General features: G+C 38.9%; 1 protein-coding gene across 1 annotated transcript in view; it reads right to left on the bottom strand.

Annotated features, from left to right (window-relative positions):
- otog (otogelin) overlaps nt 1-17,974 on the bottom strand; it is a 249,461-nt gene that overhangs the window by 226,121 nt on the left and 5,366 nt on the right. Inside the window, exons 3-5 of the mRNA XM_048545992.2 lie at nt 5,140-5,374; nt 4,864-4,921; nt 4,465-4,519 (exon numbers count right to left, since the gene is read on the bottom strand). Coding sequence (XP_048401949.2) covers nt 4,465-4,519; nt 4,864-4,921; nt 5,140-5,218 — 192 coding nt within the window. The 5' untranslated portion in view covers nt 5,219-5,374. The remainder of the gene's footprint in view (nt 1-4,464; nt 4,520-4,863; nt 4,922-5,139; nt 5,375-17,974) is intronic.

Below are 17,974 nucleotides of genomic sequence, written 5' to 3' on the forward strand. Positions count from 1 at the left end.
ATCTCGCTATCCTTCTGGATAATGGACTGGGTGACTGCTTTGCAGAACACCTATGCTTTGCCTACAAAAAAAAAGACCCTGAGCTTCTAGTTGCCCACCAGTTCAACACACCACCTTGTTCCCAACATCTCCGGCTCAGGCTTGGTACAGTGCCCCAGTGAAGCTCAGCATAAGCTGAAGACCAGCACCTCATTTTCCACTCGGGAGCTCTACAGCCTTCTGGACTCAATATCAAGTTCAACAATTTTAGGGCTTGACATACCTTCTCCCACATCCTTACCCAAAACCTGAAACAACTGGCCTTGTTATCAAGTAGACTGTTTTTTTCCTTACTACCCATTGTAGGCCACTAATAATCCCCATTAGCAACTATTTGTTCTTTCACGATGAACTTTAGCCAGTTCTTTGTCTGTCTTTTCTTGGGCTCTATCTCTACTTCTCATTTATTCCTTACCTCCTCCGCTCACCCTATCTTCTGTATAAAAAAAACAGCTTTTTTCTTGCTACCATCAATTCTGAGGAAGAGTCACTGGACCCAAAACATTAACTCTGATTTCTCTCTATAGATGCTGCCAAACCTGCTAAAATTTTCCAACAATTTTGGCTTTTGTTTCAGCTATTCTTCCTGCTGCTTGTCCCTGACACTGCAAGGATATTTATCATGTGTCAATTTGAAAATCCAAACATATTGTAAGTGATCAGATACCCTTATTTACAATTGCCATGACTTCTTCAAACAATCCAAAATTGTAAAAAAAACTAACCTTGACTTCTAAAATCTTTGCTGACTAACCTTGACTGTATTTTTGTTTTCTAGGTTTTCTTGTTGTTGATACAATTTAAGTAAGAATTTGCATTTTTTCGCATCACAAATATTAATTTAACTGAATTATAATTTTTCAGCACTCCATTCACTTTGAAACTTGGGAATACATTTGGTAACTCATGCTTAATCTTCTCAAATGTTAACTGCCTTTCATCTTAAAACATTTGGGACTCAATTTTCCTGGCACCTCCATTTGTGCACTGGACAAATATTAATGGCACCTTTACCTGGGTACTGGACAGATTCAGAACAATGTACGGGCTTCAGAGTGCCAAGACTTGTGCAGTTACTAGGAGGTGGAAGAATTGAGAATGTATCCTTTCACCTCATTTTCATGGCTGTCTAGGCTCTGAACCCATTGCAGTTCATTGAGTCATTCAGTACAAAAACAGTCTCTTCGGTCTAACCAGTCCATGCCGACGATGTTCCCAAACTAAATTAGTTCCACTTGTCTGTGTTTGGCCTATATCCCTCCAAACCTGACCTATTCATGTGCTTATCCACATGTCATTTAAATGTTATAACTGTACCTCCTCTGGCAGTTCACTCTACACATGAACTACTCTGTGTAAAAAAGTTGCCCCTCATGAACTTCTTTAATCTTTCTCCTCTCACCTTGAAAATATGCTCCCTAGTCTCAAACTCCCCCAACCCTAGGAATAAAACCCTTGCTGTTCACCTTATCTATGCTCCTCATGATTTTATAAACCTCTACATGATCACCCCTCAATCTCCTATGGCCAGAGAAGAAAGTCCCAGACTATCCAGCCTATTTTTATAACTGAAACCCTCCATTCCCAGCAACGTCCTGGTGAATCATTTCTGAATCCACTCCAATTTAATAATATCCTTCCCATAACGGAGAACCAGAACTGCACTTAGTAGTCCAGAAGAGGCCTCACCACCTCCTGTCTGAATCTACCATTCTCAGCCACCCTTCATTGCACTACAAAGTAATGACTTTTACATAGGTTCTACGGAGAGATCTAATAAGATTGAAGAAAATGCAGGTCAACTATAGGTTCTTACTTTGGTTCAATGGCATCAGTCAGTCAGGTAACTGGTCTAAGCATCTCATCTTTTTTTCTGCTTGTTCATATCCACTTATAAAATAACATCTCAGGAATGCAACAGTATCATTGCCTTATTACACAAATTGCATATTCTTATGTTTTACAGCTATATCTCTTCTTAGGCTCTAAAAGCAGAGTAAGTAAACATTCAGCAAAATGAAACTTAATGCAAAATTGTAGGCTGCATATTTAAGATCATATTAACATACAGAAATATGTGTGAGTGGTCAGTCCAGCACATCTGTGTGTAAAGGCATAAAATACTAATTGTGCACCTATTTGCCATATCAGTTTACATCTTTCGTAGCTTGAACAGATCAACTCCTCTGCATCTTGTCCAATAACCCAGAGCAAAATCTCCTCTCCACATACTCCACTGTCTTTTTGTGTACCTACCATTTCTGGAATTTTTTTCCTTCTCGAGGAAACAATCATTACATGATTTTTTTTTCCAACTGCAACACATGGGCAATTGTGGAAAGCATACATTAAGAAGTGAAGAATTTCCAAAATGCTTCAATTGAATTAACTTAGCAGCTAAATTACGGGAAATATTTTCATTTTAATTTTATAGGGTCTCGTTCGACAAATCAGTCTCACCAATAATGTACTAGGTACAGCTAGCAGGTTTATGATGTACTGCCAATTGCACATCACACTCTGTTCAGTAAGAACCGATCTCTGCGAAGAAACAGAAGCTAAGCGTGCATATTCAGATTTTAATTTGTAATCAGTTACATTTAATATTGGAAGTTGAACAGGAAAACTGCTTCACTGATTTAACGCCTTTATGTTCAATCAGTTGCCTGATGTAAACATTCATTAAGTAGACTTCACACAGGAAAAACTGTATTCTCCAAACTTATAATTTACACGTTTTCTGCTTCATAACATTGCAATATACAAAGCTGTAATATAGATATTGCAGTAATAGTAGGAACTGCTGATGCTGGAGAATCTGAGATAACACGGTGTGAAACTGGATGATCACAGCAGGCCAAGCAGCATCAGAGAATCAGGAAAGCTTGACATTTTGGGTTGAGACCCTTCTTCAGAAAAAAAAATCTATATATAGATATTACAACTTGACATGTTTACTATTAATGAACTCTAATAGCAAATTTTGAACATTTGAACAGCTCTGCTTACTAATCAGAATGTTTTATGAAAAGAAACAAGTTTCTCTAAAATGGATTAACATTTCTATTTGCATAGTTGGCAGACATTATTTTGAGAGCAAAATTTGTTTGCTGGAATTGGCAAATGTAACTGGAGTTACTAATTTGACAAGTACTAATTTCTTTTAACATTTGTTTATCTTTTGTGATTTCAAGATGTTTCTATTGCGTATCCAAATACAAAGAAAACAAATAAATTTTACACGACCAAGGCTCACTTCACCTGCGTTTTATTGAGCACCCATCAAATAAACGATTGATGATTACGCTCAAATGCTGTGAATTAGCAGATTTTCAAAAATAATGCACAAAATGCTAAGTTATTTTCATTATTATTCACAAGTCTGAAAGTTCACATAAGAAATATTGCTTGAACCTTTATTAAGTATGGATAATTGCAAATAAAATTAGCTGGACTGATTGATGGAAGGGGTGCTAACGATTGGGAAACTTTCACGTTTCTAGAAAAATTGACAAATGCAATGTTTGTATCCCGTACATGTTATAAAGTCCAAGGGTCACTAAAATAGCTATAACGTTTTATGCTCAGTATGGAAAATATGTACATCGAAAAAGACGTTATAATCAAAAAGTGGTCATTTGGAAGTAATTAAAGAACACGAAAGCATTGTTGATAACCCTCAAACACCATACCTTGCACGTTTGGAAGAAGATTAAATCGCCCGTTTCAGATAACAGACACTGCACGTTATCTCACGGAAGCGTGTGGTGCAAGGATTGGCAACCAGATGTAAAAACCTAAAATCCTTTCCCTCAATATTTCATGTTAGCACACACCGTCCTTCCCGTTACATGCCAAAGGTTACTTTATTCATACATTCTTAACTCCCAAATAACAATTTGCTGATTGATCAGTAGGAACTTTTTCCCCCCTCATTGGTGCATCCAGACCGTAATTTGATTAGAAGGAAATGTAGAGTTCGAGAAAGTTCAGTTGTCAGTCTTTCGGGTCGGATTTTCAACAGCAAGTCTCTTCTTGAAGTTACAATAAAACTTAAGAATACCTTTCAACATGTCTTTATTTGTTACAGGCTTGTGAGAAGTGAATCATTATGTAGCATTTACAGGCTGCAGCGCAGTACAGTGTTTGACCTTGTACAACAATTTACCTTTATCTTAAAATACGACGTTATATTTGGACTTTGTCACATTGCCACTTACTTTCTAAAAAAAAACAAAAAAAATACTAAGATTTGAAGCCTTTATGTTAACGAATGCGGATACCTAACGGTTGAGGAAAATTGTAAACCGGGTTGTTGCGCTGGCGGCTTCCAAATACAGCCGTCAGTGTCTGTGTTTCACCTGAACCAACATTTCAGACAATTCTTAACTGGTACATGACAGTGAGAGTGAGAGCGATCCCTACCTGCTGTCCCTGGGAAATGATATCTCGTTTCTGCCGTATTGTACGGTTGCTTTTCCTAGTGAAAGAGAACAAGGACAGGTTTGTTCTTCTCAGGTAAACTGCACCTTCACTGGTAATGTGCTGCGCATTGCTGCAAAGGAATGTGAATAAAAGCCGAGCTACTTCACAGTAAACAGTGAACAGCAGGCACTTACAGAAATCACTTACAGAAATTGTCGTTTACATCCGTACATAGACAGAGAAAAAAAATCTGCTTCACTCGTTTGGATAAATATAATCACACCTTTGCTATTTCGTCAACTCCTCTCTTGTGTTTTTATATATGATTAATTAATCAGTTCCCCCGCGCAGGACATGTACCAGACATCTCGCCTTATTCGATGCTAGCGACGGACTTACTGTTCCGAAGTTTCCGCAATGGCAATTTGCACAGTGTTCACACTCCAGACAATTGACACTGAGGGGATTTAAAAACAAATCCATTACTTTCTATAGGAATTTGTCTTTTAAAAAGAAAAGAATTCTGAATTGAAATTTCTATGAATTGCGAATGTTAAGGCCACATTGATATATTTTCAATGATCAGCCAAAAGTTTGCGTTACTTTCATTCGGTTCGACACTTGTTTCGGCGGAACTACGCCCGTCAATGTCACCCTTATGTTATTTTCACCTACCTTGTGATGTTAATATTACCAAACAGTATAAAGTTGAGTAAAAGTTGCTCTTTATTCTGGACTGAGGTCTGAACTCCATGTGTGCCGCCTACAATGCAGGTTGGTTTCAATCTTCAGGTTTGTTTCCAGCAGTGAGATACTCTATTGCTCTCGATGTGTATCAATCGCTCATGTTTCCAAAGTTACCTTCCTCTGATATTCCTATCTGGTTCTTAAGACTCCGCATTCCGGTCAACTGGTTAAGAGGAGGCGCGTATGCAAATCAAAATCACAGATTATTTCGTAATGCCGAGAAAGAGCATTAAATTATGACATTTTGTTATCAAGTTAATCCTTAAAAAAGATTCATGCCCTCTTGTTCCGTAACTTGCTTTTGAAGAATCAGATCCAATAACATTACAAGTATTCATTTCCAATGTATAACAGCACAGCAGTGCAAATTGAATTCACTGCAAAACAAAATCCCGGTCTTATTTGTTGCATCTTATGAATATATCCAAATTTGTAACGTCGCATCGAAGTGAGTGTGCATTTATTTATCACAAAATATAATTTATTCATAAAAATTCATAAACAAACAAATTTGAATGTGACAGGCTTGTCAAACAAATTGTAAACAAGCGTAACTGTAAGAGCATTTAGCAAATACATTTCTACGCCAAGTATCCAACCAGAGAGCAAAATACTTCAAATTATAACGTACAGAAAGCGTGATCAATGTAAAATTCTAGGTACAACTTGGGGGAGCTTCCCAGGGATCAGTGTTATGACCCTTTGGTGATATGTATAAATTATCTGGAAATTGGTACCCTGAGGAGAATTTACACGTTTGCAGATGACACTAATATATGAAGAATTGTAAGCTTTGAGAAGGACAGTATGGAACTCCAAAGGGACCTTGATAATTTGATGGAATGGGCAGATAGTTGGCAAATGAAATTCCATGCGGAGAAGCGTGAGGCATTGCACTTTGGTCAGACGAACACTGAAAGACCATAGAAAATAGGGGTACAATTCTGAAAGAGTACAAGAGAAGATGGATCTTGCTGTATATGTGCAGGAAATTAACTTCCAATTGGCACTTAATGTGCAAACATAACAATTTCATTTCAATGGAAGTGGATGATGTGAATAAGGTAGTCCTGGAGAAGCCATTTACAAGAGTGAGGGTAGGTCATAAAAGGCAAAACATTAATAAACATTGATGAATAATTCTGAAGGCATTTTACAGAGAGGGGTGAGAATATTGAATTCCTCGCCATTTGGAAAGATTGAAGTATATGATATGAATTCATTTAAAAGGCACATATAGAGGAGTCAAACGCAACACACCATTTTCACAAAACTATTGGCAGAGTAGAACCAATTAGCAAGCAACTGGTGATGATTTGCAATTCATACATATTCCTTTATTGCATGTTATTGGCAGATTTGTGCGTTAATCGTGATCAGTGAGATTGACATAGGCAGGTATAAAGTAATTATTTTAAAATAGTGAAAAGAAAGTGGAAAGAATACATTTAAAAATAAATTGAGTTGCCTGTACAACTATGTGTGTACCATCCATTTCAAAATGGAGAGGATGGAAGATATGATATGCAGCAAGATACCATTCATAATAGATGAGGGGCAGATTAAATGGGTTTAATAAAGAACAAGACTGGATGTCAAATCCTGCAATACATAACATCATCGCAAAGGATTAGGAAAGTAAAATGGGCTGGGGGGCTGTACCATCTGGAGGTAATAAATAAAGAAATGGTTATAATTAATATTAAAATAAATATAGAATCCATACGAATTGAAGCCAAAGGGCACAAATGGATCAATCATACTAAGCAGCTGTGATGGAAGATAATTAAAGGGATACAGCAGGATAAACACATCTTCTCTTCAGCCTTTTTCAATCTAATTCTATTAAATGCCACGTGTAGCAAGGCCACCACTATAGGTGTGGGAGGACAACCCCTTAGCAGGGTGGCTTGCAGGGTCCACTCCTGCACTTGGACAGGCAGCAAGGGCCTTTAGACCTGCCTGAAACCTGGTGGGTCACAAGAATGCCACTTCCAACAACTTGGCCCCTGATGCCAGTGAGAACGTGGAAATGGACTGGAAAATTCACGTCACAAGTTGTCAAGCACCTCGGCCACTGAATCTTAGTGGGCTCAGAAAGGTCAAACCATGGTAAGCACCAAGCTGATGATGCGCCTCTGAAGTTACCAGCTACACAGCAACAAAGTGCAGAGCAGCCATAGCAATGTGAGAGAAGGGTGAGATGCCTGGTGTCTCTACCATGTCCTTGCACTTCTCAAGCCAGCAACAAAGTACAGGTGCACCTTGCAAGGGAATAAGATCTTCAGTTGATTGATGGCCTGCCCAATGATTGCTCACGTCATCCTATGGTAGGTGTTGCATCTCTCCTCTGTATCTGTGTATCGAAAGCATGAGCCAGTCATTGATTTGTTAATATAATAATAACCAGTTTTCTGTCCTGAATGTGTGGAGTGGACTAGAAAAGCTGCAGGAACTTGGACTGTTGCAGCATGTAAGCATTGTTGCTGCTTCTCAACTGGTACAACAATTTGAGAGCCCACTTTTACTGGATAAATTGAAGGAGTTGAAACCCCTTTTGTTGATGAAGGCCACTGGTTGGTCCATGAGAAGCTTGCTGGCGATATCCATACAGCAAACGACATTTTGCATCTGGAAAATTGGCAGTGGCCCTGAAGTGTCTGTACATTTTTTTATGCCTGTCTGGCTTACATGTGACTCCAGACACACAAAATTCTTAACAACCCTTTTAAATGGTCTAGCAAGTCAGTCAATCAGTTGTATTCAAGATGCTGTTCACCACCAAGTTCCTGTAGGAACTTAAGAATAATGTGATGTCTTCAAACTTTGTAATTTTGGTGCCAGATACTCATTGAAAACGAAATTGAGGTTTCTAGGTTTGCAGTGAAAGTAAGACTGAAACTTCAGGTTTCTGGGGCAAGTGAAACTGATTTCAACAGGAAAACAGGGTTAAAACCATATGAGTTCAGATCTCCCAATTAGGCAGTGGAAAAGAGCAAAAATGAAGACTGGATATAGGTGCAGCGGTAATGGAAAATAGGCTCACTACTGGAACACAGGAGCAGAGGTAGGTTGATCATTTACTTCAATGCTGTTATCCCACACTGTTTCCCACATTGCTTTATTGTCTGTGGTACTTAAAAATCTGTCACTATATACCTTGCACATTCTTAAAGACCAAGATTTCACAGATGTCCAAGGAACAGGATTCCAAAGATTTATGACTCTAAGTAAAATCTTTCTCTACACCTCAACCCTAAGTGGTTTGCCTCTTAATTTGATATTGTGTCTCCTCGTCCTATATTCCAAAAAGCAGGAGAAGCATTTTATCTGTATTTATCCTGTCTAACCATTAAGTATTTTGCGGGTTTATTTCAGAGCACGTCTCATTTTCAAAACTCCAGAGAACACAGGCCTGTTTCCACAACGCCTCTTCATGTGACTATCCTGCCATCCTGGGGAGAAGACTAGTGCTTCACACTTCACGTCAGCTCCGATGAAGAGTCATCTAGACCAAAAACGTGAGCTTGCTCTCTCTCCATGGTTGCTGCCTGACCCGCTGTGATCTCCAGATAGCCTTCCTACAATGTAAGGGAACCAAAACTACACACAGTAATTCCAGGTGTGATTTAATCGAAGTTTTATACAATTGAAGCAAGATGTTGCTACTGCTGTACTCAAATTCTGTTACAATAAAGGCCAAAATACCATTATCTTCCTGAAAGGCCATAAGGTCCACTGGAGCTTCAGTTATTTTAAAGAAACTAATTAATTAGCACTGGCCATAAACTGCACAAATTTGTTAAGGTGGCTAAGGATTTTCTGGTTGTTCTCCACCATTAAGATTGTTGTGAACTGAGCTGAGAAAGCTCTGGCAAAGTAAGCCATTGTGGTGAAGACAATGTTTGTGGGATTTGGGTTCTTGGGGAACTGCTGTTGTATGAGGACCTATAACTAAATATTCAAAGAAAAGGAGCTGGAATTCTGCTTGAGAAAATTCATAGTTTTGAAGAATGTTGTGGCTGACATTATATGCTTGGTGGATTGCAATGTAATTCCATGAGATCTCGCTTTCTTGTATCTGCTATTTAATGCGTAATTTATAATCTATATTGACCAAAGCTTGCCTGTTGATTCATGTTGATTTTGGTTCAATTGTTAGAGTAAAAGTTATATGAAGTGCAATTTTGTGTTGTTGATTTTCTTGCTCAGATAAAATTGGTTCTCTCGGTTTGTTGTTCTCCAGAGACATCATTAGAACAGATAATAAATGTTAGTTTTCCCAGTAAAACCAACATCCTACACAAGAATATAAAAGAAACTGAAGTAGGAAAAGATTTATTGGGAGAGTGGTGATCATGGGGCTTGGGGGAAAGAGGAAGCAGGTTATTTCTGTTATAGACTGACATCTGTAATGCAGAGTCCACAGGCTTCGTTATACAGTCATTTCCCACATTACATTTTCTCCAATGCTGCAGAGATTTCTTTCCTCATTTCCCATTCTTCTTACATCTGTCATATTACGTCACAGCTGACAGGAGTGTTAATTTCATTAATGCAAGGCTGTCTTGTATTTCTACCTGATTAAGATCAATTAATATCAACCACATTTATTATAACATGACTCTTGCAAGTTTCATTTCGAAAGTATGTTTAATGTTTAAGTGTCCTATTCTCAGCATGAACATTCTCCTAACAAGGTAAAAATTTTGGAATGTTGCAACCTATTTGTGGATTATATTGAAAAAGCACAGAATAGTGTAAAACTTGCTCTCACAACAATGTCTAACACATTGTAGCTGCCAGAAAGTTTACCATAAAGTTTACTTCTAAACCAATCAGTTATTCATCATTGCATATAATACCATGCTCCATCAACTTTTTGGTAAAATGGATTACAGGTTCATGTTGTCTGATAAATTCTAAAGCAGTTTTGTTAAGTAGTTGTTATAAACTAGTTTTGGTTTCCTATCAACTAAGCCAGTGACAGAACAAATGTTGTTTATTTAACATTAGAATCAATTCAGATGGATTCAAATTTACAGTATAATTTCCATCAAACAAAAGTCTAAGGTAGTATTTCCCTAAAGTTTTACCTAAAGCTTATATTTATGGTAGGAGATGCATATAACATAAAAAGGGTTGTTTTGCTCGTATATTTAAAGTCAATGTGCGAAATTCAGTTACTTGTTTCATATAATAATACAAGGTCTAGGCTTTGTATTGCCTCTTTTTCCTTCGTGTTACACTTGTTAACCTATTTTTCCTTTAAAGATGTGAACAAATCTGCTATACATTTACAGCAATTTTTGTCAATTAATTTTAATAACATATTAAGATTGTCATGGTCGAAGAAAATAGCATATTAGCATTCAATGAACCCAATAAAAATCCAGGTGCATTTTAATTTCCTTTCTTATGAAATCCTTTTCAAGAGGCTTTTAGTTTTAACAATGAACTCTGCCAATAAAAATGCAACAACAGGCCGGGAACATATAATCAAAAGATAAAAATTAAAGGTAACCTGAGAAGATGAATGCTGCAAAAGATTATAAGCTGAATTTTCTTGGCTCTTGGCCATCGGCTAGCAAATGGGAGTTTTGGCAACTTGGGGTCAAGGAGTGGCCAATGTCTTCCTGCTCTCAGGCACATTGTCAGCTGTGAGTATACTGGCAGTTCATTCACCAACTGAGACACTAAGTGCTATTTTGTGATATCTTGCCTGTAGTAAGAAAGCACAGTGCTGCAAGCTTGTGAGTACGAGAGTCTTTAAGTAATTTGGCTCAAAAGAGTAGCTTTTTCTTCGCTATTAACTAACCATTACTCTTTAAATTAATAGAAGTTAAGATTTATTAGGGTCATAGAATTATGCATCATCAAAACAGACCCTTTAGTCCAACTAGTTCATGCCAATCATGTTCCCAAACCACACTACTCCTACTTACCTGAACTTGTCCTACATCCCTCCAAACCTTTTGTGTTCATGTACTTATCCAAATGTCTTTTAAAGGTTGTAACTTTACCTGCATCCACCACTTCGTCCGGTGGTTTATTCCACATATGAACCATTTTCTGTGTAAAAAAAGTGGTCCTCATGATCTTTTTAAATCTTTCTCCTCTCACCTTAAAAATATGCTCCCTAGGTTTGATCTTCCCTATCCCAGAGAAAAGACTCTTGTTATTCATTATAACTATGCCTCTCATGATTTTATAAATCTCTATAAAATCATCTCTTGACCTTCTAAGATCCAGTGGAAAAAGATTTCAGCCTATCCAGTCCATCTTCACAACTCAAACCTTCCAGTCCTGCAACATCCTGGTAAATCTTTTTCTGAGCCCTCTCCAATTTAGTAACATCCGTCCCATAAAATGGTGACCAAAACTGCTCACAGTACCTCAGAACAGGACTGACCAATGTCCTGTACAACTTCAACATGACAACCTAACTCCCATACTCAAAAGTCTGAGCAATGAAGGCAACCAGCTAAACGCCATCTTAACCACCCTCTCTACAAGTGACACAAACTTAAAGAAAATTATATACTTTAAACCCCAGGTCTCTCTGTGTACAACATTACTCAGGGCCCTACCATTAAATGTACAAGTTCTGTCCTTGTTTATTTTTGCCCAAAAGCAATACTTTGCATTTATCCAAATTAAACTCCATGTGCCACTCCTCAATCGATTGACCCAATCGATCAAGATCTCTGTAATCTTAGATAACTTTCTTCACTGTCAACTATACCATCAATTTTGGTGTCATCCACAAGCTTATTAACCATGAGTCCTAAATTCTCCTCCAAATGATTTATGTAAATGACAAACAAAATTGGAACCACTACCAATCCCTTTGGAACATCCTTGGGGGGATATAAGCTCGGAAGAAAACAGTAGTTAGTTAATTAGTGGCTGGCTTAACCCAATTTTTTTAAAACACAAGTAGGTTCTTTTCAGAAAGTCCATCGTCTTGCCTGGTCTGCATTGAGTGCTGTGTTGTTTAGACAGAGTACAGAATGAAAGTCAACTGTATTAGAGGGAATGGGGCTGGGGTGAGGGGGATGCATATCTCTTCTTGCCCTGTTTATACTATCCTGTAACTGGCACTTACTTTGTTCACTGCAGGGAGAAAAGCTGATAGGTGAACACTTGTAAGTCATTGTGCTATTCTAATGGTAATAAATAGTTATGGGTTGGCAGATCAGTTTGTGTGGTGATGGATACAAATTATGTGCCACACAAATGCATCTGTGCGAAGCATAACCAGCAACACGAGCTTGAGCTCTGGGTTTGGGAACTTGAGCTACAGCAGAAGTCACTGCCAGCATCTGCAAGGCACAGGATTACATGGAAAATACATTGAGGGAGATGGCCACACTAGAGGCTAGAAGCATACATGTACAGAGGGAATGGATGACTGCCAGACTATGAATACAATGCAAGTATTTTAAGTATTCCTGGAGTCTAATTTGCTTGCAAATCAATATTCCATTTTGGATACTGGTGAGCATGATAATTCCTCAGGGGAATGTTGCTAGAGACAGATGAGACAGTGTGTGATTCATTTATACAGGGTGGGAAGAAAGATGAACAACAATGATTGTGGATTCTATGGTTGGGGATCAAACAAGCATTGACATAACTCCCAGGATGGGATGGTGCCAGGATAAAGGATGTTACAGAGCGACTTCATGATAGTCTTCTGGAGGAGGGTGGCCAGCTAAAGATCATGGTCCACTTTGGCACAAATGACTTAGATCAGAATGGGGATGAGGTCCTTAAAGCAGATTTCAGGGACCTGGATAGGAAATTGAAAGGCAGGACTTCAAAAGCTGTAACTCGCGAGTATTTCTGGTCCCATGCACTAGTAAATGTCGAAGTAGAAGATTCGAGTGACAGAACGCATGTCTAGTGGAAGAGGCCAAGCATCAGATTTCTGGGGTGTTGCAATGCATTCTGGGGAAAGTGGGACCTGCGAGCTGTGCAAGCCAATGTTTGCCACCTGAACAGGTCAGGATAAGTATTCTTGCAAGGAGATTTTGCAGTGCTGTTGAGCTGGGTTTACAGTAGTTTGACAGAGGATTTGGGAATCTGATGGTACATTCAGAACAGGGGGCAAGAGGCAAAAAAATTAGCACTTCACCTGGCAAAATAGAGGCGGATGGTGGCTAAAAAAAATAAGAATAGGAAATATGCTTATTAAAGGGTAAATGTGTAAACACAAGGCATTTAGCAAATAGAGCCAATGAGCTGAGAGCACAGATAGACTCATAGCAGCTTAAAGACAGGCAAGGATACAGCTCAACATCACTGAATATGGATTTTTCAGGTAGAAAAGGGATATCCAAGGTGGGGGCATAGCATTATTGGTTACAGAATCAACAACAACTATGAGGTGGGATGATGAACTGAAAAAGAAACACCAAGTGAGACAATATGGATTGAGCTCAGGAACAAAAAGGGGGCAGCTAGGCTGCCACATGTACGGTACAGGCCCATAAATCTCGGGAGAGAGTTGGAACAGCGAATGTGTCAACAAATTTCTGATTCAATAGAAAAAATGGTAGTAATAGTTCAGGATTTCACCTGTCCAAATATTAACTGGTGTACAAACAGTCTGATAGGCACAGAATGTACATAATTCTTGAATTTAATTCAAGAGAATTTTTTCAGTCAGTTCACCACAAGCCTAATGACAGAAAGTGCATTTCTAGATTTAATCTGAAGAAGTGAAACTGGGCAGGTTGACGAAGAAGCAGTAGTTGGCCATTTTGGAGAGAGCAATCAAAAAACGGTTTGATTCAGCAGCATCATAGAAACATAGAACAGGCATAAAAGTTCTAAATTGGGAGAATGCAAATATTGCAAAGCTGGGAGATGATTGGCAAAGGTTGAACAGGTCACAACTACCTGAAGGAAAGTCAGTGCTAACCAGTGGAAGTATTTAAGTGAGAGTCGGCAGGTACAGTGCAGGCATGCTCCCATAAAGAAAGAAACAGAGTGGTAGTGCCACATCTGGAATTGATTATGCAGAGGATTCATGGCAGGATAAAGCAGTAAAATAGAGGTAATGACAATCTCATATAAAGTGATACTTTAAAAAGCTTAAAGGGGTAAAGAAATTACAGGAGTAAAATGAAGTAAAAAGAACAAAGAGAGGATCCAAAACAAAACATTAGCTGGTTAATTTAAGGAGAATTCAAAGATGTTTTGTCAGAATGCCAAGAGCAAGAGGATGACTGAGGAAAGTACAGGGCCTCTCAGAGATTCACATAGTAACCTGAGTGTGGAAAGAGTAGATGAAGGCAGTGTTCTTAATCTGTATTTTGTTTCTGGCTTATCAATGGAGAGGCAGATATTGTAGTTAAAGAGAGGGAGTGTGAAGTATTGGATTAAACAAGCATAATGAGATGGGAGGAACTCATGGGAGGGGCGAATGACAGGAGGAACTCAATTTCTTGAAGATAGATAAATCACAAGGGCTAGATGAATTGTATCCTGGGCTGTAAGAAGAAACCAGGGAGGAAACAGCAGATGCTCTATGGATCATTTTCCAATCTTGGCGAGATGCGAGCAAAGTACCAGACATCTAGTGGTCTGTTAATGTTATACCATCATTCAAAAATGGTGCAATGGATAGAACAAATAATTATTGGCAATCAGTCTGACATTGGTGCAGGGTAAATTATTAGAACCAATACGGCGAGGTAGGCTTAACTATCAGAAAAGCATAGGTTAAGTGGGAATAGTGAGTGAGGTTTTATTACAAAAGGTCGTGTCTTACTATTAACTTACTGGAAATTTTCGAGGAATTATCACAGGAGGATTCTTGGCGGGGGATGCAATAGATGTTGGAGGCATTTCAGACAAAGTGTGCCAAAATGCCACCCCACATTCATGCCACCTGCTAGACGGGGTTTGCCTTCCATTTTCAGTTCCAGGGCTGGTAGGACATGAAGTCTCCTTGGAGAATTCATCCCTAAATTTTCCAGGTGTGGGCTTATTGTTTATAATATTAGCTTTTTAATGCTAATTCTGCTAATTCTCTATCTTATTAAATAGGAGAAAATGTTTCACTTCAGTTTATTTAGCAATTTTTTCATTTGAACAAGTTCTAGTAATTGTGACTTTTTTTTAATTAAGTACTACAATGTAATGGGAAAGTTTCCTTACTTATCACCTTACTTATTTGAAGGGGAATGAATACACAAATACTGCTCATAATATTTAATTTATTAGTCATTGACATCATGCATGAAATTTTAAAAGAACATTGTTATTGTCATTTGATGGTACAGATTTTGAGTATTGCACAAAATAAATTAATTTACAAAATCCTGTTCTTTGCACACAAAAAGAACATGTATTTATGTGTATTTCTGAAGGAAGGGTCCTGACCTGAAATGTCAAACTTTCCTGCTCGGCCTGCTGTATTCATCCAGTTCCACACCATGTTATCTCAGATTCTCCAGTATCGGCAGTTCCTATTATCACTGTATTTATGTGTGCCTCTTTCTATTTAAAATAGGTAAACATTTTCCCTGATTCATTCCTCAGAACAATACTCTGAACAATGTGTCAAAATACTTGGTACAACTTTAAACAAATCTTGGTAGTTAACTGTCAGCAGTTGGTGCATTCTTCAATGGCCACACCTCTAATCAGAGTCCACTTGCAAATCAGTCAGCTCTCTCTTTTCACATAATATCAAATGTTGCTAGCCTTTTGAATTATCCCCTGTAAAAATCTAATTGACTGTGCAGAAATTAAGAATTAACAGATCAGATCTAAACTCTACAGTCCTGCCACATCCAGTCATGAATGGTGATGGACAATTAAACAACTCACTAGAAGAGAAGGCTCCACAAATATCCCCATCCTCAATGATGGAAGAGCTCAACCTATCAATGCAAAAGATAAGGCTAAAGCATTTGTAGCAATTTTCAGCCAGAAGTACCGAGTGGTTGATTCATCTCGGCCTCCTCCAGTGGTCCCCCGCATCAAGATGCCAGTTTTCAGACAATTCAATTCACTCCATGTGATTCCATCAAGTGATTGGCAAAAGCTATGGGCTCTGACAACATTCTGGCAATAGTACTGAAGACTTGTGCTCCAGAACTCGCCACTCACTGAGACAAGCTGTTCCAGTACAGTCACAACACTGGCATCTACCTGACAATGTGGAAAATTGCCCAAGTCTGTACTGTACATTAAAAGCAAGACAAGTCCAATGCTGCCAATTACTGCACCATCCATCTGCTCTCGGTCATCAGGAAAGTGATGGAAGGTGTCATCGATAGTGCTATCAAGCAGCACCTGCTCAGCAATAATCTATTCATTTGAGTTCTGCCAGGGCTACTCAGTTGTTGATCTCATTGCAGCCTTGGTTCAAACATGGATAAAAAAGCCGAATTCCAGAGGTGAGGTGAGAGTGGCAGCCCTCGATATCAATGCTGCCTTCAACTAAATGTGGCATCAAGGAGCCCAAGCAAAACTGGGATTAATTGGTATCGGGGGCAAACTCTCTGCTGGTTGGAGTCGTGCACATAGTCGTGACACAAAGGAAAATAGTCGTGGTTGTTGGAGGTCAGTCATCTCAGTTCCAGGACATCTCTCCACAAGTCCCTCAGGGTAATGTCCTCTGCCCAACCATTTTCAGCTGCTTCATCAATGATCTTCCCTCCATCATAAGGTCAGAAGAAGGGATGTTCGCCAATGATTGCACAATGCTCAGTATCATTCGTGATGCCTCAGATACTGAAGCAATCTATATTCAAATGCAACCAGATCTGAACAATATCCAGGCTAGGACTGACACATGGCAAATAACGTTCATGCCAAATGCCGGGCTATGACCATCACCAATAACAGACAATCTAACCACTGCCCCTTGACATTCAATGGTGTTACTGTCACTGAATACCCCCCTCTTTCAACATCCTCAGGGTTATCATCAACCAGAAAGTCAACTGGACTCACCACATAAACACAGTGGCTACAAGAGCAGGTCAGAGGCTAGGAATATGTGGTGACTAATTCATCTCCTGACTCCCCAAAGCCTATCAACCACCTATGATGTACAAGTCAGGAGCAGATGGATTACTCCCCATTGGTATGGATGAGTACAGCCCCAACCACACTCAAAAAGTTTGACACTGTCCAGGACAAAGCAGCTCACTTGATTGGCACTACATCCACACCATCCATTCCCTCTACGACCAACACTCAGTAGCAGCATGCAACACTATCTACAAAGGGCACTGCAGAAATTCACCAAGGATCTTCAAACAGCAGCCTCCAAACCCTCAAACACTTCCATCTAGAAGGACAATGGCACAGACACATGGGAACATTACCAGCTGCAAATTCTCCTCCAAACCACTCATTTTCCTCACTTGAAAATATATCACTGCCCCTTATCTGTTGCTGAGTCCAAATCCTGGGATTCCCTCCCTCATGGAATTGTAGGTTAACCCACAGCAGGCGGACTGTAGTGGTTCAAGAGGCAGCTCACCACCACCTTCTCAAGGGGAACTAGGGAAGGGAAATAAATGCTGGCCAGCCAGTGATCCCCACATCCCACAAATGAATAAATTTTTAAAAAATCATCTGACCATTGAAGTTTCTGGACCATTATAAAATACACCTTTTTGGAATGTTTTGGTCCTGAATCTTTTCTCTACTTAATTCACTCTTGCTACTATGCAGGGTGTTGATTTAAAGTTGCAATAAAAATCCAACATCATTATTGAACCCAATTTTCTTA

This window comes from Stegostoma tigrinum, chromosome 17 (assembly GCF_030684315.1).
Source record: "Stegostoma tigrinum isolate sSteTig4 chromosome 17, sSteTig4.hap1, whole genome shotgun sequence".
Lineage (NCBI taxonomy): Eukaryota > Metazoa > Chordata > Chondrichthyes > Orectolobiformes > Stegostomatidae > Stegostoma > Stegostoma tigrinum.